Below are 27,351 nucleotides of genomic sequence, written 5' to 3' on the forward strand. Positions count from 1 at the left end.
AATATTACACCACGGTTTAAAACACATCTTCGAAGCTTAGCTTAATAGTATTTTCTATTGGATTTTAATCGGGGATTGAACTATCACAATAATTGGCTTACCCGATTACCGTGCCACAACATAGCAACTCCAACGTTTCGGTTTTCCTAGGAAAGCACAATCTAGGATTTCATAAACGGATGGTAAGTAATTGAATCTAAAACCTCATATTTGACTCTTATTAATACCAGTAATTTTATCTGCCCTACTAATATATTCATGACTATTAAACTATTGTTTAACACGATAATAATAATTCTTTTAAATTTAAAGGATATCCAAATTTAAAAACGGACCTAGTCAAACTCAAAACTAGGGCCTCTTGAACTTCAATCGCTGCCAGAGCCAGATTTTGAAGGAGACCGTGACTTGGACCTGGATTTACTCCTTCGTGTCTTCGAACGGGACCTGGATCTGGATCTGTCAACAAAATTGCTACATTGTAAATATTCTTGCAAAAGAGAAACTGACAACTAACCCAGACTTTGCTCTTGAAGCACTCCTGGATCTGGAGCCACTCTTCGATCGCGATCTACTCTTAGAGCGTGATCTACTCTTAGAGCGTGACCTACTCTTAGACCGCGACCTACTTTTGGACCTTGACCCGCTCTTAGATCTCGATCGGCTGTGAGACCTAGTACCACTTCTTGATCTAGACCTTGAACGACTTTTTGATCTGGATCCGCTTCTAGACCTTGATCTGGAGCCGCTGGGAGATCTCGATCCACTTTTCGATCGCGAACGGCTTCTTGATCTGGAACCACTTTTAGAACGAGATTTGCTTCGAGACTTAGAATGACTTCTGGATTTGGAACGACTCCTCGATTCGGAACGACTTCCCGATTTAGAGCGACTTCTTGATTTAGAACGACTCCTCGATTTAGAGCGGCTTCTTGATTTAGACCGACTTCTCGATTTAGAGCGGCTCTTTGATCTATTCGATTCGGATCCGGATGAGATTCTGCGTTTCTTTTGTTTCTTTCCGTCATCACTTTCGTCGCTGCTTGTGCGAAGCCTTTTATCTCGTTCTAACGTGGTTATTTTACAATTCGGAGGTATTTGAAATTATATAATTAACTTACCATTATCACTGTCGTCTTCGCTAGTAGAAATTGTAGCTTTAGAAACAATTCTGCTTTTCTGTTTGGCGCTGAGACCTTCGTCAGACGTTTTTTTTGGTTTTTGCTTCTTCTCCCTCCTCTGTTTTCTACCTCTGGGCCTATCATCTCCTCCACTGCTATCTGAATCACCACCGCTGTCTCTCCTTTTCTTTCTGCCGCCACCTATATTGAAACAAAAACCTCTTCTCTAACATACAAAAAAAAGTATAAGCCTTATTGTCGTAATGGTGAGAGAGTCGGTTAATATCAAGCGAACACCATGTAAATTATCACGTAATCTTTGGAATGATGAAAGTTTTTTTTATGACTTTAAGTATGAATTTGTGTGATAAAAATTGCAGAAATAAATATAACGTTGCGTACAGACATCGATTTAGGCGCAACAACGCCATTCAATTCATTTGGGACGGTAGTGTCTAATACAAGACATTATGAAATGTGTGATAAAAGCAAAACTTAAGTATTTGATTCATTTAGTTTCAAGGCGCTTTGCATCTAAAACCAATTACTCACTGTTTATAAAAATGTGAAGTAGAGATCGATCTGAAAGAAAAATTCAAGGAGAAACGCTCTTACAATATTGAACCTAAACCATGTTCTATTTCTAAGGATTTTATTACCTCGTTTCTTGCGATCGCCGCTCCTTTTCCGCTTACGCCCTTTCTCCTTCTTCTCTTTGGGCAGCCTCTGCTCACCGCCGTCCTCTCCATTTTCTTGCCCACTTTCGGAATCCGACACATACACGTCCCTGCATAAATCGTCATTAATAATTGAAAAAAACTTATGAAATTGTTTGCTCAAGCACCTTCTGCCTCTACCCCCTTTGGATTTCTTCTCCGGTGGCAATTCTTGGAAAACCAAAGCATTCTTTGTCTTCTCTTTATACTCTTGACGTTTCTGAAGCATTTGCTCTTTAGTCAGTCGTCTTTCTTCTTCCTTCCGTCTCTGTTCCTCTATCTGTTTCATTTTAAATGCGGTTCTCTCCTCATCTTGTTTCCTCCTTAGCATTCTTTCTTCCTCGTCCATTTTCCTGGCTCTCGCTACATGATACTGCGCTTGTGACAACAAATCTTTGCACTGCCGAGCTTCTAGACCGGCCAAATTAACATCATAACGCATCTTGTCCCCATACTCGGCCAAATAGGTAAAATATCTGATAAACTCAAATTAATTCAAATTCCCAATCACTGAGAAAAGCCATACTTTAGCGACAAACCCAACTCGTGCACGGCTTGAAGTACAGTCTGTAAAGTCGACTTTTCATCTTTCAAAATATGTGTGGCCAATCTTTGCAAAACCAGGGCGATATTGTAAAGCAAAACCGTGTCCTGCGGAGATACTCTGCGGGCTTTCAGAAGAACCATTTTAGCTTCTTTCAGCTTGCCTGCTTTATAGTAAGCACGGGCCAAGTACTGAAGAACTTCCACGTTATTGTATTTAAAGAACTTTCTCAAGCAATTTTCGTACTGAAAGGTTTCATGTTAAGGTTCCAATGTTTGTGACCGTGACAAGATTTTACCATTTGTATGGCACTGACAAATTGCTTTTGTTCAACATAAACATGCGCAATGTTGAGCCACACGTCGCAAAAGTCCGCGGTGGCTTCCCGGACTTGAGCGAAAATGTCTCTGGCTTCATTTACAGCTCCTTTGTGCGCTAAGACGAATATTTGTATAGAAAAAAGTCGAGGTCAGATCGATACTTATAAATTTCCAAATGATTCATGATAAATTCATTGATGACAGGAAAAACATATGATTCTTTAATCATTTTTCAAATCACTCACCTAGTACTGCTCCAATTCCATTTGCAGCCCAAATATTTTTTGGATCAATCCTCAAAACTTGTTTATACATCATCAAAGCTCTGTCCTGATGTCGTTTTTCGCGTTCCTTATCTTTAGTTGGTTGGTGCAAGGTCTGCAGCCATACATTTCCCAATGCTATCAATGAATAGGAATCCTGAGATGTTGCTGGATTCTGAAAAATGTTTTATTCAGGGACGAAGGTAACAAAAATAGCCACGGTTACCTTAAGAACTCGCTCGTACTTTTTTTGCCCTGGGCCCCATTCAGCTTTGGCCAAGTGCAGGTTTCCTAGCAAAGACCAAGCATCAGGGTGTTCAGAATTTATTCCTAGGGCTTCTTTAAACCAATTGGAAGCCTCGTAGATGTGCCCCTTATCCCTGGCCATACAGCCTAACCTGAAACATAAAAGAAACTTATATAAACCACTAAAAACATATTCCGAAATGGTTCACCTTAAATAACAATCAACATAATTTGGATGTTCCTTTAAAATGTCCTTATAAAGCTTCTCTGATTTGTCAAAAAGGCATAGAGCTTCGTTTAATCGAGCCAAATTATATGTTATAGTGACAGATATAATGTTATAATACTGAGGGTCATGTAAAGCCTCGGATTTGGCCCTTTCAAGGGCTTCTTCCAAAGTTTTTTTTGCTTCTTCCAAGTTGCCAGTTCTAGAAAATACTCCTTTATACAACTACAGTAACGCCAACTACTACATACCTATAATGCAGAGCAGCCACATTATTCAAAATCTCAGTAGGGATTTCTGCCTGAACATCTTTTTTCAAAATATTAATGGCAGTCCCATAAGCATTCAAAGATCCTTGCAAATCAGATTGTTCTAGAATTTGTGCCAATTCAATCCACGCCTCAATATCATCAGGAAACTGTTCAGTCACTTTCTTTAAATGGTTTTTAGCAATGTCTCTTTTAGACTGCGATGTTGAATTTGCATACAAAGACCCTAAAATCTTCATGGTCTCATAGTTGCCAGGCTGTGCTTTTAATACTTTTTCGAAACATTGGGCCGCATTTTCTGTGTCCCCTCTATAAATGTACATTTGGCCCAGTCCAAAATGGGGCAACACAAAAGCGACGGGAGCAAATTGAGTGGCTTGGTAGTAGTACTGAAAGGCCTGATCATAGTCACCTTGGACGTGAAAAGCTCTAGCAAGTTGGTAACAACTTTCGGCCCGCATTGCTTCATTTTCAGTGTTGTGAAATGCATGAAGTGCTAAATGCTGTACTTTACTGTAGTCTTTTTTGAAGAAAAAGTGATTTGCCAAGTGGTTGAGGACCATTGGATTAGAAGAGTCAATGGTGTATGCTTTTGATAACATTTGTACACCATTTCTGATTGATTCTGGTTGCTGTTTGTTTAATTTTAATATTGCCAACCCAACTAAAGCTCCCACACATTTTGGGTCTAAAGCTAAAGCCCGCTCAAAAGCTAATCTTGCCTTATCTTGATTGTTTAATTTCATAAAACAATGTCCCATACCTGAATAATGATTTTAGGAAATAACAATATAATATGATTTTGAATTTGATTGCCTACCTAATCTAACAACAGCAGGACAATTTGGGTTAGTTCTCAGAGCTTTTTTATAGAAAGCCAAGGCCCCTCTGAAGTCCTTTTTATTATATGCAATGCAGGCTTTGCCCAGCAATGATGGGATATTACTGGGTGACTGATTGAGGACAAAATTGAATTGCGCATCTGCCTGTTCCATTTTGTCTCCTTCCAAAAGACAGAAATATGCACGGCCAAGTAAATGGTTCTAAAAATTTTGAAATGTGTAATAAGCCATAGTTAAAATGTTTAAGTTTAAATAACTCACTTGATCGTACATGATAATTTTGTCTGCTGTTGTATACAGAAATGTGGCTTTTGTGAATAATTCCCGCTTTTTATCTTTATTTTTTTCCTTATTGGCTTGCTGCACATAATATGCAGCAAGCATGTCAAGAGCTCGCATTTGGTCTTTTTCAAAGTCACGATAATCTGTGTTGGCATCTATGCGGGACGATTCCAAGATTTTAAGAAAATCGTTAATCTGGCCTTGCTTGTAATATTCCAACTAAAGAAATCAACAATATAAATTAAGAACAATCTATATGGTTTATTCAGCTTGATAGTTTTTTATGAACTGAATTTTACTCAGTGTCTGCCATATTAAGTTACTTGAATTTCAAAGGATTTTAGAATTAAAAATTTTACAGGGTTAGGTTATAAACTTGACTGTCACCATTATGTAAAGGTTTTTTCCCAAATTCTGTAATGTACATTAATACTTTCAAACTAGAAACTTCATGGTCTTTTAAATATCAATATCTCTTTGTTAAATATAATATTCTAAACATTATGCACTTACTGCAAGATTAACCCAAATGGATAATTGCGTGTTTTCTTGACGCAATATTCCAAGCACCTCATCTCCTTCAGGAAGCTGGTCTGAGTACAATTCAATCACCTAGAAATGTAGATTTTCTTTAGTTGGCCTAATGGAAAGCAGTTATGTTATATCAAACCTCATCCGTATCACGGAGAGGGATTTCAATTGATGCTGTGGTAGCCATCCTTGAGGATTTTATCCAAAGAACTTAACCTGGCACTTTTTAGGATTCAATGCCTTTTAAAGATGCACATCATGGGCAACACAAAAATACTGAAAAAACTAATTAAGTCAATTAATAAAATGAATAGGGGTTCAATTATTGCTTTATTTAAAGAAGCCTATACATAGAGATGCTGTATTTTTACTCTGATCTTTGCAGAGTGAACACTTACATACCACATCATGATATTTATGAAAAAAGCACAATATTTATCTTTATATTACCTGATGTGTTATTACGTCGACTAACGAAAATAAAGTAAGAGTTTATTCATTGTATAACTTGCTCTACTATCTACATTTGTTGCACTGGATCCTTCTTTATCGCAAATTTGACAGAACTTAGTTTCTTAAATATTTGAGGTTGAACAGTAAATTCAGGACGTGTCAACATTGTCAAGAATGTAATCAATGTTCACTTTTTTTCTTTTTTTTCATTAATCAACTTTAATTTCGTCAAAATTTGAGTTAGTAGAATTTTCACGATTTTAAAAATAAATGTACAATACCAAAATGGTAAAAGAATGACTCAATTATAAATGCACCCACACGGAAAATACTCCCATCCTACCACATAGTCCATGCCTAGTGTAATAATATGCATTGGGTGCATTAGTGGTCACTCCAGTAACACTGGAGCATTGCCAAGTTGAAACTGTAAAAATATTTTTTCCTAAAAACAAAGATATTACTTACTCGAAAATTATTAACACGAGTAATACTACACGCAGCTATAATAACCACTTTTAATTGAATTGAATTAAATGTTTTATTTTATATAGGGAGAAGAAGAATTTTGCAATAATATTTATTTATCATAAATTGAAAATACTGTGCATTAAAAAAAAAATTCGATCTAGTAGGCTTTGGAGTTATTCGACACCTAGTCCGTATGTCTTAGGTATCTTCTACGTAATAAAACAAAAAACAAATGAACATAATTTCATTTAAGTACTAATACGTTTAACTTTATTATTTGTGGGATTTTTTTAAAACTTGTCTTTCTCAACGCTCCACGGGCTTGTGCACTGGTTAATTAAAGTTTTTTTAAGTGCCAAAAAGGATATTCACATTCAGAAAAAAAAGAGTTTATGGTTGAATTTTATTTTCGGAATGAACAATTGATAAATACAAATATGGCTTTAGAAATCCATCCGAGTCTGTTCAGCATTTGTTATAATTGAGGTAAGTAAATAAATTTAATTTAAATTTAAATAACTCTAAAGACTACTTAACTGAATTTTTTTTAACGTACGGTATAATAAATGTACGTAAGTTATTGAAATTCGGTAATAATTATTTGGTTTGACAACGTTGTATTAACAGGTTACAATTACCTGTTTTAAGTGTGTTAATTAATTATTTGGTTATATTATTTAAATTCCGAACCTCTAGAATATTGTCCGACTACTATTCTGTTTTGTGAATGTTTGTTGGTTTTATCAAAAATTACTTATTAAGACAAATAACATTTAATGATTAATCTGTATTAAGGAGAATGTCCTAGAGAGATTCTGTGGCCTAAGGCAGCGTGGCCGAGCGGTCTAAGGCGCTGGTTTTAGGCACCAGTCCGAAAGGGCGTGGGTTCGAATCCCACCGCTGTCAGCGTTTTTTCGTTTTTTTTTTATATAAGTATAATATTTATAAACTAATTTTTTTATGTGCATTTCCAACTACTAATAGTGCAATATAAACAATACTTTTCTTGATTTAAAAAAGCTTATCTTCAGATTTAGTAGTGGTTAAAGTAGCATAAGGGGAACGTTTCTGGTACAATCCGGTATGGTCTAGTGGCTAGGATACCTGGCTTTCACCCAGGAGGCTCGGGTTCGATTCCCGGTACCGGAAATTTTTTTTTCTGCTTTAGCTTTTTCACAAACATAATGATCCATGTTTTGCAAATACAAGATAATTTAAATTGCTTTGTAGGGAGTTGGAAGCAATGTCACAATTACTAGCATCCCTAGAAAACCAATTTCACTACATGTTTGACATTCACTTTGCAGTTTCCCAATTTAACATCTTGCCATAACACTCTAAACCTAGAGCAAAGCCAATAAAGACAAACGTTCAAAGAGATTGGAAGTGTCTTTATTGCCGCTTCTAATAATATAACACAGGCACTATGAAACGGGAAATAACTTTTCATTTAAACAGAAGATTGAAATCGTTTTATCTGATTGTGAATGAGGCTTCGATATCAAGTTAGTTTCGTTTAAAGCGACACCAGTTTTCCCGCGATGGAACGAAAATCCAAGCAACGAATGACAAGCAACTTATGGGCCCCGTAGGACTGCTCCGGCCTATCCCCAAGAGCGTTTTCGGAATATCGGTTAAAGATTTAAATTGATGGGTTTTCTTTGTGTGTATTGCTGGGATAAAATGGAAAATGTGTGAAGCTGAGATCCCATAAATAGCTTACTTTATCTATTGCCTATATAGTAATGTTAGATTTGTGAAAAAAAGATAATAATTAAATTACAGTGTTAACTCTAAAATTATTACAAAACTACATAATACGGAATATATCCAGGTGGTGTGACTGCGTTATTGGCTATTGCAAAAGGTGGTGGGACTACTACATTCTTGGGTTCTACAGACTCGGAATCAGGGTCCACTTCATCAATCCCATCTTTAGGGCTCACTCTATCGACACCGCAAAATGAACATGGTTCCTGAGTGGTGACTTCTTCCCTAGTCGAATCAACTTCCGCAAGAGTCGTCTTCTTGGTGGGTTCAATTTTCTCACCAAACTCGGACGAAGACTTATCTACAAGTTTCCCATAAGGGCTGAAATTACCCCTGTCTGGTGAAAATCCTCTCCCTCCATTGAAATAGGGATCTACTTGGTTGAAATTTTCCTGTGGGAATCTTCTGGAGGACCCAATTCCCTGATTATAAGGGTCATAGTTGAATGGTCTGGAGTTTTGCGGGTACTGTCTTCCCTGGTCGAAATATAGTTCTTGGTCTCTGAAGAAAGGGTCTCCCCCTCTCCTGAAGTAGGGGTCTTCTCTGCCTCTGACAGGCTCGTCTCGCCCTCTCACGAAGTTTGGCTCATATCTTCTGTTCAATTCGGGGTTGAAACCAAGCCTGTTCCTTCCCTGTCTAAGCAAATCTGGGTTAGTTAAAGCAGGTCTTGCTGGGTACGGTTGAATTCCATTGACCACTGCAGCTCCATCGTTTACTTCCAAAGTTTGATACTGGCCAGGAAGGGAGATGTAATAAGAGTATTGATAAGGTTTAGCTAAGGCTGAGCACGTCACACTGAGCAATGTAAAAACAAATATTGGCACCTGCATAATGATTTGTATACTGAAAATTTCAATGCTAATGTTCGAGGGTTTTATATGCAATTTCGCAATGGCACAGTGGCGTCCCTTTATCAAATTTCAACTTTTTTAAAAAACTTCACTTGCAATTAAAGCTTCCGACTCCATTTGGTAATTGAGGCAATTTCCATGTCGGAGGAAATCTCATTTTGTCGCTTTTGCTACCAATTAAGTACCCTTTAGCTGCCTCCGCCAATGTAAATAATAACTATGATAACTGAAGATGCAAATTTTATTGTTTTGGTTGCCTAAATTAGGCCTCACTCCGTGGATTTCTAGGTGGAGTATTCGGCTCACATACGATAACAAGGAGAAGAGTGGTGCGAATTTTAATTTGGAGTTTTCGTCTTTGGACGGGTAAGTGTGGGAAAAGCGATGTAAGACAAAGTGAAATGAGAAGATGATTTTTGTCAAAATTAGAGCAATTTGTGTGGCAAGAGTGGCCAATATCTAAAATTTTTGGCAGAAATAAGTGGAGAAATGAATTTTTTTTTCGTTCGGGTCTTCTGACATCGATGCGAAATCTCCCTTCAAACCCTTATTAATTTAGTGAGTTATTAGTAGAGGAACTTCGTAAAATAATAACTTTGGCTTAATAGGTGGGTAAATTTGGAATTTACAAGGTTGTGCCAGAATAGGACTGAAATAATGTTATTTGGTCGATTCAATATCGTGTTCTTCTATTTCCCCCTTGAAGGTAAATTTTTCTTAAAAATTCCACTTTCCCGCCGAGGGCACATTCCTCCTCAAAATGGCGGAGCTAAAGAATTTGCTGGGTTCACGACATAATCCAGGTCTGTTGTCTCGTAATTTTAAATGATGAATTGTTTTAATGCAGGTCCAAAAACTTTGTTTTATGAAGCAACAGAACACTGTATTGAAATCCTGATTAAATTCCGATAAGGCTCGCGTATATTAATATTTTGTAACCGAATCAATTACCTATTATGTCACATTTAAAACAATAATCAAATCTACAGGACGTGATGTTTTAACGGCAATGCTCTTGCCCAAATCGCCTGCCCATTGCCCATCTTCAGTAGGTCAAGCAAAACGTTCCATATACCTCTAGAATTCCTTATTAGCTCGTCCATTAGGCCTCCAATATAAATACCATACACACCTGCTCACTATAGTCTTTACTGTGAATAAACGCAAAGACAATGAAGTCTTCGATACTGCTTATTGCAGTAATGCTCGCATTTTCCGCCCAAGCAGACCGATTCGGCCCCCTTTCACGACAGAAGCTCCTCCCCGACAAATACGGTCCCCCAGCTGCGCAACCTCAGCCTGATGAAGCCCTTAACACCACCGAAACGTCAGTTACAACGACCGACAAAGACACGGAAACGATTGAGGCCGATCGAGCCAGGAAGCTGAACGAGAAGCTAGTGAATCGGAAGGGTGATTTGGGGGTGTATTACATCTACCACCCTACAGGGCTGCTGCAAAAAGTCAGCTATTCTACAAAAGATGATCCTAGAAAGATGGCTTTTGCGGCTCAGCTGAAATATGAGAATGTAGAACCGATTGTCGGGCCTGTATATACTTACGATCCTCATAGTTATGTGTTTAAAAGGCTGCAATAAAGGCGTTGAACATGTTTTTTTTTTCATTTGAAGCGACCCAGAGTCTCCAGAAGTATAGCCTTGTACGTTGTATGTTTTCTTTTCAAAGCAATAAGACACACATTTCAGCCACAATCTAGCTCTGTTTCTATCAATTGGGCAGCGTTTAGATTAAGCAATATCATATTCTGCAGGGTGGGTCACGTAAGATGGTTTTATCTCAGGGTAAGGTGTGGAAAGGGTCTCTCATAAATTTTAGAAAAAAAGTTTGACATAAAATTATTCAATGTTTTGAGAATTTTTATTTTTTTATATTTCTAAGTTACAGAATGGTCCAGTGAACTAATTTGTATTTTGTTACGTATACCAATTCTAAAAATATAAGCGTTTCTTGTTTTTACAAAATATGTAATTTTTTTTGCGATTTTGTAGTAGTACAGATTAAAGGAAAAATTATCTTTTTAAAATTCTCAGTAAATTCATGTAGTATTAATCGAATTGTTTGAAAATTTGTCCTGTTAAAAACAAAGGGTAGTTTTATTAGAATATATTTTTAATTTTCGAGAAATTTTATACAGGGTAAGAACAAAAATATCCCCACTCTTTATATTTCTATTGCTTCAGACTCGATTTTTTCAATGAGACAATCTATGTTTTTTTTTGAAAATGAACTCTTTTAATTCGTTTTCAAATGACATATTCATAATATGTTCGTATGCATATATCGAAACTTAAGAAATCTTAGATACTTAGTTGATTAGTATTATTAATTGCCATTTTTTTTAAATTACTGATCACATATTTATCATTAAATTAACATACAATTATACAACTCTATTCTTTGACTACGTTCTAGATTATTTAATAAGTTAGATGGAAATAGTGCTGAGTATTACTCAGCTAAAAATGGTGATTAATGATATTAATCAGCTAAGTATGTAATTCCACTTCAGTTCAGATATATAACATATATATATTATTTGAAAGAGAGTTAAAAGAAGAATTCATAAAAAAATACATGGTGTTCCGTTTGAAAAAAATCGAGTTTGTGCAATTTAAAATGTTAAACGTTTTGATATTTTTTCCATACCCTGTATAAAATTTCTAAAAAATTAAAAATATATTTTAGTAGAACGACCCTTTGGAATTAACTAGGCAAATTTTTAAACGATTGAGGTAATACTATTTGAATTTACTGAGAATTTTAAAAAGCTAATTTCTCCTTCGATTTGTAGTTTAAATCAAATTCACTCAAAAGTGGTACAAAAAATGTTATTTTGTAATAACAAAAAATACTTATAGTTACAGGCAAAATTAGTATTCGTAACAAAATATTGAGCATTCCATTAAAATGAAATATTTTGGTGACGCCACGGTTTTCTGAATAATTCGGTAACTTACAAAAAATAAAAAAAATAAAAATTCATCAAACACTAGATAACTTTTATATTAAACTTTTTTTTCCAAACCCTACAGTTTCTGGGATAAAATGGTGGATCATCTTGCGTGGACCACCAATACTTTTCTTTTCATTCTTTGACAAATCACTGCAACCTCTTAAAAACAAACGTCTCAGGGTCATAAGTGTACACAGGGCTTCTAATAGGCTCAACGTTCTCATACTTCAATTTCGCAGAAAACGCCATATTAAGCTGATCATCCTTGGTCTCATAGGACACCTTCTGCAATAGCCCCGAGGGATGGTATATGTAGTAGAAACCTTGATCGCTCTCTTCTAATCTGGCGGACGTCTGCAGCTCTTCCACCTCAGTATCGTTGTACTTGAGGGTTGTCGTTGGAAGCTCTGTGGTGGTGAGTTCAGCAGCTTCAGTAGTGGTCGAGTTAACTTCTTCAGGGGGCCCGTAGCTGAGCGGAGGCTGATTAGGAGGGACAGCTAATGTTTCCCTTGGGGGGAGATAAGTTGGAATGCCTGGAGGACCGTATGCTAGCTCTGGCTGGCTAGGCCGGAATGCTCCAGATCCTTCTTTGGGCGCTTCAAATGTCTTCTGAGGAAGGCGGAAAATTGGGCCTGATGGACGCCAGCTGGAGGGTTGGTACTGTGCTAGAGCGATTGTTACAAGTAAAAATGAGGAAACTACCGCTTTAATAGTAGTCATGATTGAATAGCTGGGTAGAGACGTAATAGATTGGAGAGCGAGGAATGAGGTTTTTATAGTAAAATTTTCTAAGCAAAGTCTGAGAGGATGCGTATTTGGCACTGACCCAGATAGGATATTCTCGGTATTCTTTGTGTTGATAAAAATTGATGTTGGGTGATAAATATTCATGAAAACGTATAAAGCATGTAAAATTCTAACAGAAGCAATTTACACTCGGTTTAAATTAAACTAACAGAAATTGTTAATTATTGCATCCATTAACAACCCCATTCACAGAGTTGGGAGTTTTCATTTCCCATTGAAATCACAAAATACGTTCCTGGGGAGTTAATAATTAAATTTTCCAACTTGCGATAGTATACATGGTGTGGCGATTTAATGTTCATTTATCGCCCCGACAATTTTTAATTCGAGACATTTCAGTTTTGCCGGACGTACCAAAGAAATTATTCTAAAGCTCAGCAATAAATCGAGTTGAGTGAGGGTGCTCCGAAGCTTGTCAGCTGCTAAATATTCAGCAATTAATACCCAGCTTAATTCAGCTTCTTGTGGTCGGGTGCTGAACTTGGTAAATGCAGTCTCTGGAATTTATTTCCAGCTGCAAAACCACAGTATGAACGTGTCAAGAGGCCGAAATTGTTGCTCGGTATTAAGACTTCGTCTTTGGAGCGGTTTCGCCCTCCAGCTGGGCGATAAATAAGGGCTTAGCGCCGAACAAGAGCTGCGATATTGTGATTTATGTAACAATGCAGATTCAGACATGGAAATCGAGCCAAACTTTTCCAGAATTCTGGCAACATTGTCACGTGCGAATGGTAGAGGGTGTAAGTTGGGTTGCATAATAGGGCACCGCATAGCAGCGAGCGATAATTACTGAAGCAACGCTGCCAGATTATTGTTAAAGAGCTAAGTTCGCTTACGTTCCCAAGCTAAGTTTCCAAACTTAGAGATGTCTTAACATTGACCTCTATTCTTCCAAGCACAGTACCTAAATATTCATCGAATGTCTTTTAGCAATAATTCTTTTGGTATGGGCCCTATAAGGAGTCGCCTAAAACAACTTATTTCATTACCACCTTCGTGCTATATAACCCACTCGCGTTTCATTAGAATATCAGTGGTATTCGGTAAAATGTATTCCAAACAAGCAAGTTTCTTACTCCTCATTATTTGCCTTTCATTGTGTAAGACAATACCTCAACGAAGACCTTTAACGCGATTTCAAAGACTTGAAGCGGCAGCCGCCCCCTCAAATTCTCCCACAGTCTATGGCCCACCAACTCCAGCTCCGAGCTACGGCCCTCCGCCACCTCCCAGTGCTTCTTATGGACCCCCCGATGAAGCTGCCATGAAGCCTACTGCAGAGCCCACTACAGAGCTACCGTCACTGACCACTGAGGCAAATTCAGAATCAATTGGAAATCATACTGGCAGATTGCAAGTAAATCCTTCTGGGGGGTTCTATTACATTTACCACCCTAGTGGGGCGCTACAGAAAGTCTCCTATCTCACCAGTGCTGCGAGGAACTCTTTGGATGTTAAACTGAAGTACCAGGAGGTGGAACCTATTCGAGGGCCTGTTTACACTTATGATCCGCAGACTTTGGTGCTTCAACAGGTTGTAACACAGGGTTAAGTGCGTGATATAGTAAATTGTGATACTGTCGTAATTTTAAGTATTAAAGACGCTAATATCTATTTAGCTTGTTTGATTGATTTGAAATTTAAACCTCGACCGGGAAAATCGAAGTTTAATTATTACATAATCTAATCTAGCAACGTTGCCAAATGTTATTCAAACTATTATTTATGAGGGACAGTATATTTGGGGGCCTACAGTATGTTCTTTGCTACGCGTAGAAATATACATACGCAAGCAAAGAAATTTCTTATTTGTAGATGGTTTGCTGCAATAAAGTAATGTAGGAGTAAGTGGTTTTCAGCACCTAAAAAAACTTAATACCTCTGCAGAAATTCACAGTGCGTAACCAAACTTACAGTTAACAGTAACATGAGGTTAACATTCCCAATAGGCAGGGCCTCTAACCGGGCCTTACCTTGGCCCCTTAACAAAACCAAGGGCAGCAATTTCCTAACTTTCATATCGCAATTGTACCATTTACTCAGATATACCGAGTGTCTAATGTTCATTATCTGCTTAGGAGGAGCGTGAATGTTTATGCTTCTAGAAAATATTTCTGCCATTACCTGATCTTCCAGCTTCTGCCCGCAGAAGCACATCAGAGATATTAAGCTCAGATAGGCCAAGATATAGGGCATGCACTTGGGACTCCGATCCTGGATAATACAAAAAAAAATTAAGGTTGCTCAAATAAACCCGGATTATCCAGAATTTACTTTGACCACTTGGTAGCCAAGTGAGCTTATGGTAGCTGCCACTATTAAAGTAACGTGACCTAGAGACCTTTTGGTCAGCCTATTTAGCTCTCTACACAACCTACAATGTAGATAATAAAAAAATCAAAATTCTGCATTAACAAAATTACTACTCTAAAATATCTTCGTGGTACTCCAACCAAATTCTGAAAGATTGGAATTGTTCCTGGCCGCTGGAAATAGAGCATATCTCCTGGAACAACTGAGAAAGGTGGGCTGCTCTGTCTCCGATAAACACTGTGCAGTGATATACCATGAAGGCTACGAAAAGGGTGCATGAGGAGTATCCTAAGGCCAACATTTGGTATATTAACAATACGCGCTTGTGGGCTAAAGTTAGCTTGAAATTCGGAGGCCACCAAGTAGGACAAAGCACTCCGCACACTTTCCTTCCGTTGTAGCGCTGAAATGGCCTTTTCTGGAAATATGAAACGCAAATGGCGATCTTTACCTTATCACAGCTCTGCTCATCCAAGAGTATCAAAGTGGTGTAGGACAAAAGGCCGCATACCAAAGAAACTACTGCCAGCCTGCCCAGTTGATTTCCAAGAATCAAAATTTTATCGAATTGCGGGGGCTTTCCGAAGTATTTGTAGGACATCAGAGTCAAATACAAATAATGCCATTTGAGTTGGTATCTGCTGAATAGTATGGTACCAAGAGAAGCTGCGGTATTAGCAATAAAGAAGGCGAAGACTTCTGTTAACTCAAAGTAGTTCTCTTCTAAGAGTTTTTCAAGTTGGAAATTTTCTTATTACTATTATTAGCACGAGTACCTGTTAAGTTGGAGACGAAAAGGATGGTCCCATCCAGGGCGTTTGCACTCCAGAAGATCGACCAAATGTAGAACAACGCGCGTAACACGAACTTATCTGACTGAAGAAATTGGGTGCCGGACAGGAAAATTGCAATGTTGAAGTTTAGATTGCGAGGAAGAAGTTGCATCTTTCCTAGGGGTTCATCAGACATTTTGTATATTATATAATTTATATGTAATTTTCATAAATAGGGTGCAATAATGTGTTTCTATCTTCTCAGAAGTCAATATCGGATAATTACAGTAATTTGACTTCTTGTTTATCCTTTTGTTTCACGGAACTTAAATTGTATAAGGAAGTTCCGATATTCCTCTACTTATATGGAAAAATATTGTCCAGTAAGTTATTGGAAAGTTTGAGCTAAAAATACCAAAATTGAGGGCGCAGATAATGAGCGTTGATCGTCACAAGGCGAGATAGAAATAGATGATGTTTACCACCTAAAACAAGCTAATTTTTTTTAGGGTTTTAAGTTAACTTGCACTAATCTTAAGTCTTTCACATATCTCTAGGGTGTTTACCTCCAATTGGCAGCAACACGTGTTTATTACGTCCAATGGCAAGCGCGTTTCACACCTTTTTTCCTTGACATTTCCTTGTGGTAGGTCAGTAGCGGTCTTATGGGCGCGCTTGGGCAAAGGCTCAGGATGGCGAACTTACCTGGTCGGCGAATTTTCTGGGGGAGCGGAGGGCACTAATTGAAAATTTAGCCCAGCGCCTGAACTGCTAAGGCTGATCTTGTGGCAGATCACTTCTTCAGCCATCGTCAACCCAATACCGAGTACCCCACTCGGAACCACCAAAGCTATTCGACTTAATTATTCGCTGATGTCAGGAATCGATACGATTTCTCGTTGTGAATTTCAAATAAAAGGGCCTCCAATGGACCTCCAGTATGAGCGACGACGAAGGCAGAAACTTTAGAAGTGGCGTAATTAATTCTTTATGATATTTACGATCAAACCTGATTCAGGCTGAAAGGAGCAAACAAAAAAAATATCAATTTAGAAACACACTAGAGCAGTTCGTTCAGAGCCAGAACCGAATCAGGAAAATATGGGAAAGTGGTAAAATTCGACTATCAAGAGCTGATTCGACTGAAAAACGAATATAGCAGCTGAAAAGAGGAGAAGGTTGAATTTTAGATTGTTGGGGCATTTAATTAGATTTTTAATTTTTTTACTGAAATTTAAACGGGCGAAGAAAGTTCTTGAAGCTTCAATGACGCCCCATTACTGGGATATGCCACATACAAACAGAAAAAGTTCTATTGTGAAAGTTATATGTAATGAAACTAATACTTTTAGACTTTTGTAATTTAGAGAAAACTATTCAATAACTTCCTTTTTATATACATATGTATATAAATTTATAAAAATCGAAATGTCTGCAACGTAAGTAAAAAATCATCGTTACTGCTAAATCAACTAAATTAGGCAACTGTACATACGAGGGGTGATCAAAAAGTTCCAGGACTTTTTCAATTACGAGGCAATATCAGGATAAAGCGCAGTGCGGTTGGTAGTACTGTTTAACTTGATTCAGCTCAAGCACTTCTGTTTTTTCTGATGCTCAATGTTTTTATTTTTCGCTCAGTTACAGCTGATTATGTATAACGAGTCCGCGTGTTTAGCGATTTTTCAGTAGTTTCGCATGATGAATTTAAATGATGTCCAGAAAAGGTGTTTTTTTTTTAATTTATTTAATAATTTTTTTAATGAAGCGGTGGAAAAGTGAAAATTGACACAACGACAACGTCCTAGTTCGTTTTGAGTTGCTCATTCGCGTTTTCTGCACGAAAAGCGGCTGACCCACCTCTCAGCCTCCCTACTCACGAGACCTGGCCCTGCGGATTTTTTCTTGTTTCCCGAACTCAAAAAATTTTTGAAAGGACAGCGGTTTGACACGATTAAAAATATTAAAGAAAAATTGCTGGTAGAGCTAAACAGCATGCCACAAGAACAGTTCTCATGATCCCTCCAGCAGTAGAGACGATGTTAGGAGAAGTGCATACGTTACCAAGATGAGAGTTTTGAAAGAGACAATGTTGAATAGGTTTAAATATTTTTAAATAAAGTTTTTAAGTGTTAAATCTAGAAATGTGATCATGCCTCGTACACCCCCCATCCCGCCTCTAGCCGATGTTGCCGGCGTTCGTGAAAAGTTTGTGTTGATAAGGTAACTAAACTCTGACTTCTCCCCTTTCGAGTTTTTAGATTTCAAATGAATCAAACAAGCTAAATTGATATTAACGTCTTTAATACCTAGAATTACGACAGTATCACAATTTACTATATCACGCACTTAACCCTGTGTTACAACCTGTTGAAGCACCAAAGTCTGCGGATCATAAGTGTAAACAGGCCCTCGAATAGGTTCCACCTCCTGGTACTTCAGTTTAACATCCAAAGAGTTCCTCGCAGCACTGGTGAGATAGGAGACTTTCTGTAGCGCCCCACTAGGGTGATAAATGTAATAGAACCCCCCAGAAGGATTTACTTGCAATCTGCCAGTATGATTTCCAATTGATTCTGAATTTGCCTCAGTGGTCAGTGACGGTAGCTCTGTAGTGGGCTCTGCAGTAGGCTTCATGGCAGCTTCATCGGGGGGTCCATAAGAAGCACTGGGAGGTGGTGGAGGGCCGTAGCTCGGAGCTGGAGTTGGTGGGCCGTAGACTGTGGGCGGACTTGAGGGGGCGGCTGCCGCTTCAAGTCTTTGAAATCGCGTTAAAGGTCTTCGTGGAGGTACTGCCCTACACAGTGAGAGGCAGGCACTGAGAACCAAGAAAATTGCTTGTTTAGAGTACATCTTAATGAATAATACTGATACTACAATGTAATACGAGCTTGATTTTATAGTGTGAAGGTGGTAATGAAGTGAGTTTTTTGGCAGACACCTTATAAGGCTCGTGCCAAAGAATTATTAGGAGACGTTAAATTAATATTCTATCACTGTTCAGGTATTTAGTATCGAAGAGGATTCTCATATGGTTGACAATACGAGGTCAATGTTACCAAATCTCTAAATTGGGGAAATACAGTATATATGAGAATTTAGAATTTTCGCAGCAATGTGGCAGCGTTGCCCCTGTCTTCAACACGCAATGCCTAGAGACCTGAGTAAGCAACTTAATATACATACTTTAAAGCTTCCATAGTCAATATTGTCAGAAATCTAAGAAATATGTATTTTATCTGACGTTGAATGGGTTTTTGGTCTATAATGAAACTCTTTTAGGAGCTCTAGCTCCTCTAATGTCGCAATAACATTTTTTTTCAGCTCCAATTGAGGGATTTCGTGAGTCATCGTGGCTTAGCCTATAAAACTCTTTTATTGCGTCACATTTTGTTACATCGTCTGTTGTAATAAAGTTAAGTAGGAATATGTTGCCTTCGCCACCTAAAATTGAATAAATGAAATTTAGAAGGTCACCAAAAAGCTCTGACTTGCAGTAAAAAGGAGGACATGATTGGTACGCCCAATTGGCAAAGCATCCAGAACCACCCTTCTCTGAGTTCTGAGTATAATCAGCGTAATTAAATTCTGTACCACTGGATCGCAATCGTACCACTCACTGAAGTACACTGCATCACCAATACTCATCATCTGAAAAAATAGAGAATAAGGTGGTTTCTAATGAAACACCGCACAACGTGCCTTATAGTACCTTGTCTTCCATTCTCTGTCCAGAATAGCATAATAAAGATATTAGAATCAGATATGCCAGAACATAGAACAGTCCCTTCGCATTTCGATCCTGTGAATGTTCCCAATATAGAACTTTTATATGTGTGGCTACCTTTGAAACTGACCCTTATAACCTGATAACCATGAAAAGCAATTGTAACTGCCACTATCAGAGACACGTGCCCTACGGTACGTTTACAAACCCTATTCAACCTATGGCACACACTAAAACTTGTCCTTTTGAACCAGTCAATGGTACGTCAAAATTATTGTTACTTTATAGTCTTTTCGTGGTATTTAATCCAGTCCTTCAGGATTTGAAGATCGGTGAAAACTTCCCTCTGGAATAAGTCTGAAAGATGATCAGTCCTATTTCCGATAAGCATAACTGCCTGGAAAACCATGATGCATACATAAAGGATGCACCCCATGTAGTAGACTGAGAGTATTTGATAAACCAAGACGATTCTCTTGTTTAAAACTGTCATGGCAATTTGTTTAGGCCACCAAGTGGGGTTTAACATTCCGCACACTTTTTCACCTCTATGTAGCTGAAATTTCGGAAAGTTTTGGAGAGGAGTGGCTAATTCACTTTAGTACTTTATCGCATTTCTCCTCGTCTAGCACCATAATTACTGCAAAAATTAACGTTCCAGCAGTCAGGTAAATCAGCCCAACTTTCCCTGTTATATCTGCAATTTTTTCCACCTTACGGAGCCTTGGAGGGGGCCCAAACGGGCCATGGGCACCAAGTAGCTCGAACAGGATTCGCCACTCTTTGTAGTGCATCGCGAAGAACAGGCTTCCTAGAAATGCCAAAGAGTGGGCCACGAAGAACGCAAAATTGTCTGGAAGTTCGCTATAATTTCCTCCTAAATTCGTGAAAATTGCAGGAAAATTTATAAGCATTATTAGAAGAACTGACTTAGTAAATTGATTCTAAATAGGAGCATCATGTTAAAAGCGTCCCCGCTCCAGAAAATGATCCAGATATAAAACGATCCATGGATGAACGTGTTTTTTGAGCGAAGGAGTGGTACTCCAGCCAGGTAAAGGGCGATTTTGAATGTCAAGTTGTTGACCGGTTGACCCATTTCACGGAGCTCTTTTCGTGAATAGCTATTGCAAAACCTTTTCTTTATCTTTTCCAAATGGACTAGGATTAGCAAACAATTTTGTCGTGAAATTTATCTAGCTATAAATATATAGTAAAGTTTTATTAACAAACGAAATTACCTCCAAAGGAGTATAATAGCAAAAGTTACTTTTTATTGTCCATGGGGAATAATTATAGGATATCGTATTCTCGAGTGTTCACCATTTAAATATAGGAACGTGTTTGAGCAACTCATAAAGAAGGGTCTTGTGGACATAAAGGTTCTCTGGCAAATAGAAGCTTTTCGTCACTCTACACTCGAATAAATGTTTGAAAAATTATTTTCGTCTAATCTTGAACATTAAAAAACTTCATTTCATTATGTAAAACTCCCTGTATTTTAGGTTTTATTTTAATTTGCTAATCATTAAAGTTGATTTACTCAGGGCAATCACTATACCGATCTTTCTTAGTTTTCGAGTAATATTTTACGCCATTTTCCTAATTTTTCAATAGGAGTGTTCGATATGATCCACCTCAAGCTTCCAAAAAATTGTTCCCTAATGGATACGTTATAAACGTATCAACGGAAATACATTTTACTATAGCTATCTTTATCAGTTTTCAACATTTTGAACCTTTACGAAACAAAGTTTGCGAACGACCTTTTTTTTACAACAATCATGGAATACATAGGTAAAACATGTTTTCTCAGTCTTCAATTTTTGCTGTTCATTTTCCGCAACATTTACATTAACCAAACAAATTTATCTGATTCTCAATAGATCGCGCCACTTTCAACTTAAAAATCGCATTCGCCATTTCTTGTCAAGAAACTTTAGTGGCTAGCTAAAATTTTTTGATAATAAATGGCTCAAAAACTGAAAGTTGCACTTAAGTGTTGATACACATCAGGCTTTGGTATCCTTGTGTATCTTCCAGAAAAAAATTTTAAAAAAATTGTGTAACCTTATTTTGCCCGACAGTTCAATTCTTATTAAATAATAAACTTTCGTGTTATTGTTTTCTTTTTGCCCGCAACCATGAATTATTAAAGTTTCAAACTTTTCTATCAAACATTATGTATTTTCTTTCCAAAGGTTACGATGCCTCAAGTCAACAACAACCTGCTACTCAAAATCGCTCTGTGTCTCGTAGGGCTCCGTTTCTTTGACCCTAGAAACCGCACCTCAAAATGGTTATTTTACGTGTGGATGTGCCTATGGGGTGGTAACACCCTCAACATTGCCATACGTTTCGTCGAGAACCTCTTAAGTATTATTCACATTATGTAATAATCACCTCTGCAGGCGGAGAGTTTTTTCCAGGAAAGAACTTTAGCGATATTCCAGAGAACTTTGCCTACCTCGTGGGGCATGCTGGATGTCAATTTGGATGTTTCCTCTTTGGCCTGCACAACAAAGAATGGAATCGATTATTTGAATTCTTATTGGGGTCTTACCAAAAATTTGGAAAATCTTCGCACTTCGACAGAGTTAAATCTTTTGGAGATTTAATGGGCAAAGGTTTATTGATCTACATTAGTTGCGGCCTTGTCGTTTACACCACTGTAGTAATTCTCGATGAAGACGAATGTGAAAAGGTGAGTCATTTTTCTTTGTCTCTGTGGACGAGTTTGATTTTTTGTTCATAATAATATAGCAAAACAAAGGAGCTAAAATGTGTGGGGTTCTAAACCCTACATGGCTGCCTTCACATATCCACCTCACAGGTCTAGAAAAGCGCTTGATCTTGGTCTATCAAATGGTAGCGACATATCTTATGACAGGTTTAGTGTTTGTTACGTTCATGACTTTTCATGCAAGTTTACTAATTGGGGATAGAGCCAGTGATCTTTGCACTCTTTTTGGGAAAATATGTCTCATCTCTGGTCAGAAAATCCAGTTCCAGGCCTTTACTAATTGGGTAAATTACCATGAAGACACCATTAGGTTAGTTCAATAAAGTTTTAAAATAATGTTTAGCGTTTATGCACGAATAGGTACAATGAATATGAAATGAATAATAGAGTTGCTAAATGGATATTTTGAAACAAATTTGCTTTATAATCTCCATATTTCAATTATTTGCGTGCAAATTTCATTTTTGTAATTTTATTACTTAATATTCATTGGACCTGCTTCTGCATGAAAGCTGCAACTTCCGAATTTGAACTATTTCTCTCTCTCCCTCTTCTCTTCGCTCTATGACACTCTAGAAGGGGTAACATATTATTACGGAGATATTTCAGGGGGCGACAGAACACAACAAAATAATTAAACAAAAATTCTACAAAAACATGAGTAAAAATTCACCATTTTTCATAATATATAGACAGTGAAAAAGTTCACATTTTTTCTTATATTTTGCGTCTTTTTTACTTTTTGAAAATGCGAAATTTTAAAAATAAAAAGATTAAATGACTGAAGCTCGCCAATGACATCCTATATTACTGGAATGTGTAAACTGAACATTCTTAATTATTGTAGCATCGATAGATATTTTGGTTAATTCTACGAAAACGGTGAAAGATACAAAAATACTGTAAGAGACCAAAGAGCTAAACAATTGAAGAAGGAATTTAAATTTATTATCAGAAATTACTCACACACAAAAAAAAATCCAAAGACTAAATTAATGCGTGACCTAAAAAAAAAACATCCGGTATATAGCTACCGACGATTTGGTATTTTCTTGCAGAGGGTCTTAACGAACATAGGTGCATGAAATTTCAAACATTTTACTGAAAAGATACCTAAGGAAAACGCAGAAAATTTGAAACTTTGTCATCCTGTATATGAAGAATGGTGCGTTTTCGCCCAAGGATCTATTAGCATTTTTTTATTATTTCACAAAGTCCTATCACGCCCTGTATAAAACATCATTTCAGGTTATGCTTCATGCTAAATAAAGTTTACAAAAAAACCATTGGACATCTGTCCTTGTTAGTGGGAGTGACTTTAGCTTTTCTAGGATATCAGTTTATCAGGGATGGGAGCCTCAAAAGCTTGATTTATATTTCCGGATACACCTTGTTGATATCTGTTTGTTGTTATTCTGGACAGCTCTTGGAAGACAAGGTCAGTACAGGATTTAACTTCATCAAATGTGCAATTCCAACTTGGTTCCTAGATGATGAAGGTGGGAAGGTCCGTGTATTTAAGCAAGTGGTACCTCACTCGCCAGGAAATTAGAGAGTGGATTCCTTTAATTATCCTCAGAAGTCAGCAGAGTGTGGCCTTAGACGCTTTGCCTTTAGGCAGCGCTAATAATGCCCTCCTTCTTACAGTGAGTATTATGGTACCCGAGGACTTGAAAAAATAGTGAGGTTTTCAGGTGGCTAAAACTACTTACACTTATCTAGCTCTGTTGCAACAAACCATGGAAAGATAAGTTTTATTGCAATAATGTATAGCGCAAAGTTAATCGTTTTAAGAGAATAAATTTGGCCAAGTTTAGAAAACGTTATAATCCGTCTTGAGGAAAGTTATGGAATAGTCAAACAGTTTGTTGATTGTTAAAGAGATTGGAGTTTCTAAGCGGGATGATAAACTTTTTAAACCCTCAAAAAAGGAAAAAAATGAAGAGTTATGGATTAATTTATGTTGGTCGGTGTAGCAACTCTTGCTATTGCAATTTTGGGTGGTTTGAGCATTGTGAGGTGGAGAACTTACGACTTAGGCCACTGAGCAAATAGTAATTTGGCTACAGTTTTTTTTTAACATCAAGAAATATACAAAGTGTGTCCTAATAGCATGTGAAAGATTCAGAAAGTGAATTAATTATTTATTTTATGAACAAGGGTCCGTTTTCGCTTCCTGTTTAAAATGCAGGGTGATACGGAGTTATTATTTTTTTAGTTTTTATGTAATAAGTTCGTTTCGCCTGTAAATATTTTTATGGAAATTGGAGAGCGTAAAATAGTCGTAAAGGCACTTTTTTTCAAGGGAAAAACCGATGTTTTCAATTTCACCGGTACTGACCTCATTGATGCGATCCTAAACATTTTAAACGAAAAATACCACATGCTACTGATTTTTTAAAATAAAAAATATTTTTCAATCTGCTCTATATTTCTGTGAAAAAATGTGTCTGGAATATTTTTCAATTAAAAACAGAACGCACCAGTCTGCAACTCAGAAATTGTACAATTCATTCGTTTAACACTATAAAAAATACACCAGTGATTTTTCAGAGTGCCCGATAATATGCAAAAAGGGTCGAGGCTATTGTTGCAGGTCGAGGGCATTTTAAATACCTTATTTAATTGTTATTTTATAACTAACGTAACGTAGCTAATTTAGTCTTGTAGTTTTAATGTCATTTAAGAAAATAACTTGAACAAAAAAATTTTCCACAGAAATATGGAGCATTCAATTTAAAAAAAACAATGGCGTCTAACATTTTTCGTTTATAATGTTCAGAGTCACACCAATGGGGACACCACCGGTGATGTTAAAATGATCATTTTCCCCTTAAGAGGCACCTATTTCACCCTCCCAATCGTTATAAAAATGTTTAATTCTGGAACGGAGTTATTAAGGAAAAAAAATGACCACCCCGTATTTCACACAACAAGCGAAAAGGGAACCATCTTCATATGAACTTTTTTTGTTAAAGTGACCCACAGATTCCCCCTTTGAATTTTTTACATATTGTTATGAAACACCCTGTATAGGTTAGTATGTAAATGATTATTTTTGTATCTAACAAATTTCCAGTAATTACCTAACACGAAATTTGCTGTATTTTAAAAGCAGCTTTGCCCATTCATGCGATATCGAATCAAAATTCAATGCAGGGTTTATTTTCCACCTGCTCGGCTTATCGAAACAAATCTAGTGAATGTGTATAATCCGATTTCGCATTTTTTTGCCAAATATATGGTGATCTCTCTATTTTCTCAAAATAGACCGAAATCTAGACGTTCTTTCTGTCGCTCGTACAATTAAAAACGCATTTGCCTTCAGCATTGACCAGGCCATATTCAATCTCCTCGTTACATTTCCATAAACGAAATTTGACCTCAGCATGCTGGCCATTAGTTAGCCACGAGTGGAATTTTAATCAGGCTCGTAATTAAGCCCTTGAAGGTAGACGCTCGTGTCGCTCAAGATCTGTTTAGGGCGAATAAATTAGGGCAATCAAGAAATGGGCAACTAATAAATCATCTTAGCAAAAATAAATCTTTCCACTTAGCAGAATAAAGCCTAAAATTCTTTGGCAACATCCACATTGTGCCTCCAAAAATCCGACAGGCCCGAATTGATGATGCGACTAGTGAAAGTAATAATCTTAATATGTGGCAAATGATGATCCTGTGTAAAAAAGTGACCCTCTTTATCTTTGCAGCAGTATTAGCAATTTTATTGATGTCGAACGGGTTTTCAATGGGTTTTTCGCTTTTATGTTCGAAAACGTCGTTTATCGAAATCTTATGAAAGCTCAAGCTAAAGGGGGCAACTTGGCTCTGCCAGTAGTTTTGCACTGTTTAAATTCGAATTAATTTCCTTTAAATTCGCTTAACAAGAAGAGATTACTTTCCTAACTATTTTATCATTACCTGAAGTTCACTGAGCTAATCTCTGCGAAAATTACTCCCAAGAAAAGTACATTCAGACTCGATTTGTCGGCTTTATGACTTGGGAAAAACTTCGTCGCCCTGCACTAATTTCTGCCTCTAAAACGCAATTTCACAGTGGAAACTTTCAGTAATTCGTTGCACTTTTAATCGAAAGAAAACGAGTATAGTGAGTTTTCGTAAATCCAGTTATAAAAGTGTTCGCATACATAAATAATTCAGAAACAGCCTCTGGAGAGTTCTTACGCCCTGGATGTCATTATCGTTCACCCTTGCTTCCTATCAAAGTGCCAAAGGTTGTTTTATGGGGGTTCGAGGATGAAATATGCATGTAAGCTCTTCATGTTTTAAGGGTTGTTGAGGAGTTTGCCCCCCCCCAGACGTCGAAAATTTGCTGTAAAATCCTTTGTTTTCTGGGTGGAATTCGAGTAGTTTTCAGACCGAGACAAAAACTGGGATTTGGGGTAAATCAACCACCGTATCTTAACAGCATCCTGACACATCCTTAATTGAACATGTAACACGATAAATTGCCCTCCCGGGCGCAAATAAAAACCGAGTCGGACCACAATCAAATCCATTCGTTAAATTGCTCCCAACACTTCCGTTGCCATCGACAGCACTAAGCGAAGTGTATGTACACCAGGATTTAGTGTTTTCCAATGCCCGGATCACATTAATTTCATACTGAAGCCGGCTGAAGCATCGAGTTCCTGTAGTGGGATTCAATCAAACATAAAATGGAAAAAGAACTTTCCATTTTTGATGCGAATTAGCTGAAAGTATTCCATCAGAGGAATTAAAAATCCTTTGCTAATTACGAATTCTCCCAAAGAAACTTCAGACGACCAGAACAGTAGAAAGATAAATTGGAGAGCTATTTTTCCTCTTTTCTTTGGAACGTCCGTCAGGATTCTTTTATGGGAAAGTTCTGGCCATTTGGATTATTCGATATTCAATTTAATCTCTGGAGGTTTGGAAAAAGTTTTCCAAACGCAACGTCTAAAGTTATTGTTGGTTTTGCATTATGAATTGTGTATACGATTTATTATGAGGTTATTTCTGCCAGGCATAATCCTGGGATAATTGGAAGGAATTGCAAGGAAAATTTAAAGAAAGCACAACCTCTGAATGCCAATTTATTAAATCTGAATGGAACGTCAGGAGCGA

General features: G+C 37.3%; 6 protein-coding genes and 2 non-coding genes across 10 annotated transcripts; 3 read left to right on the forward strand and 5 right to left on the reverse strand.

Moving 5' to 3' along the window:
* Window positions 1-233: 233 nt before the first annotated feature.
* Ctr9 (RNA polymerase-associated protein Ctr9) lies at window positions 234-5,930 on the reverse strand. Of its 3 annotated transcripts, none has more exons than XM_066294313.1 (17): window positions 5,811-5,930; window positions 5,500-5,645; window positions 5,343-5,441; window positions 4,809-5,048; window positions 4,526-4,748; window positions 3,688-4,468; window positions 3,420-3,638; window positions 3,191-3,362; window positions 2,947-3,139; window positions 2,680-2,816; window positions 2,364-2,626; window positions 1,966-2,313; window positions 1,781-1,908; window positions 1,674-1,703; window positions 1,122-1,322; window positions 518-1,067; window positions 234-459 (listed from the first exon to the last, which is right to left on the reverse strand). In XM_066294313.1, exons 2-17 carry the CDS (start codon window positions 5,545-5,547, stop codon window positions 369-371), a joined length of 3,723 nt encoding a protein of 1,240 aa, XP_066150410.1. In that variant the 5' UTR covers window positions 5,548-5,645; window positions 5,811-5,930; the 3' UTR covers window positions 234-368. The 3 variants fall into 3 exon arrangements, with proteins under 3 accessions (XP_066150410.1, XP_066150411.1, XP_066150412.1); XM_066294314.1 differs by having other exon boundaries at window positions 5,500-5,636; window positions 5,811-5,893; XM_066294315.1 differs by lacking the exon at window positions 1,674-1,703.
* Window positions 5,931-6,432: 502 nt separating this feature from the next.
* Window positions 6,433-24,063, forward strand: LOC136345710 (odorant receptor 67c-like). The gene is made up of 7 exons (XM_066294246.1): window positions 6,433-6,770; window positions 21,701-21,875; window positions 21,929-22,203; window positions 22,263-22,552; window positions 23,491-23,680; window positions 23,733-23,888; window positions 23,937-24,063. The coding sequence occupies exons 2-7, from the start codon at window positions 21,707-21,709 to the stop codon at window positions 23,991-23,993; spliced, it is 1,137 nt and encodes a 378-aa protein (XP_066150343.1). The 5' UTR covers window positions 6,433-6,770; window positions 21,701-21,706; the 3' UTR covers window positions 23,994-24,063.
* TRNAL-UAG (transfer RNA leucine (anticodon UAG)) lies at window positions 7,111-7,190 on the forward strand. The gene has a single exon. It is a non-coding gene; the product is annotated as a tRNA-Leu (tRNA).
* On the forward strand, window positions 7,362-7,433 carry TRNAE-UUC (transfer RNA glutamic acid (anticodon UUC)). Its single transcript has one exon. It is a non-coding gene; the product is annotated as a tRNA-Glu (tRNA).
* LOC136345822 (uncharacterized) lies at window positions 7,661-8,909 on the reverse strand. The gene has a single exon (XM_066294440.1). It carries the CDS (start codon window positions 8,882-8,884, stop codon window positions 8,087-8,089), a length of 798 nt encoding a protein of 265 aa, XP_066150537.1. The 5' UTR covers window positions 8,885-8,909; the 3' UTR covers window positions 7,661-8,086.
* On the reverse strand, window positions 11,909-12,638 carry LOC136345870 (uncharacterized). Its single transcript, XM_066294531.1, has one exon. The coding sequence runs from the start codon at window positions 12,597-12,599 to the stop codon at window positions 12,027-12,029; it is 573 nt and encodes a 190-aa protein (XP_066150628.1). The 5' UTR covers window positions 12,600-12,638; the 3' UTR covers window positions 11,909-12,026.
* Window positions 12,764-15,059, reverse strand: LOC136345871 (odorant receptor 22c-like). Its single transcript, XM_066294533.1, has 3 exons — window positions 14,811-15,059; window positions 14,601-14,756; window positions 12,764-14,548 (listed from the first exon to the last, which is right to left on the reverse strand). Exons 1-3 carry the CDS (start codon window positions 14,880-14,882, stop codon window positions 14,492-14,494), a joined length of 285 nt encoding a protein of 94 aa, XP_066150630.1. The 5' UTR covers window positions 14,883-15,059; the 3' UTR covers window positions 12,764-14,491.
* Window positions 18,018-18,654, reverse strand: LOC136345714 (uncharacterized). Its single transcript, XM_066294251.1, has one exon. It carries the CDS (start codon window positions 18,623-18,625, stop codon window positions 18,122-18,124), a length of 504 nt encoding a protein of 167 aa, XP_066150348.1. The 5' UTR covers window positions 18,626-18,654; the 3' UTR covers window positions 18,018-18,121.
* Window positions 24,064-27,351: the final 3,288 nt, after the last annotated feature.

This window comes from Euwallacea fornicatus, chromosome 21, assembly GCF_040115645.1.
Source record: "Euwallacea fornicatus isolate EFF26 chromosome 21, ASM4011564v1, whole genome shotgun sequence".
NCBI lineage: Eukaryota > Metazoa > Arthropoda > Insecta > Coleoptera > Curculionidae > Euwallacea > Euwallacea fornicatus.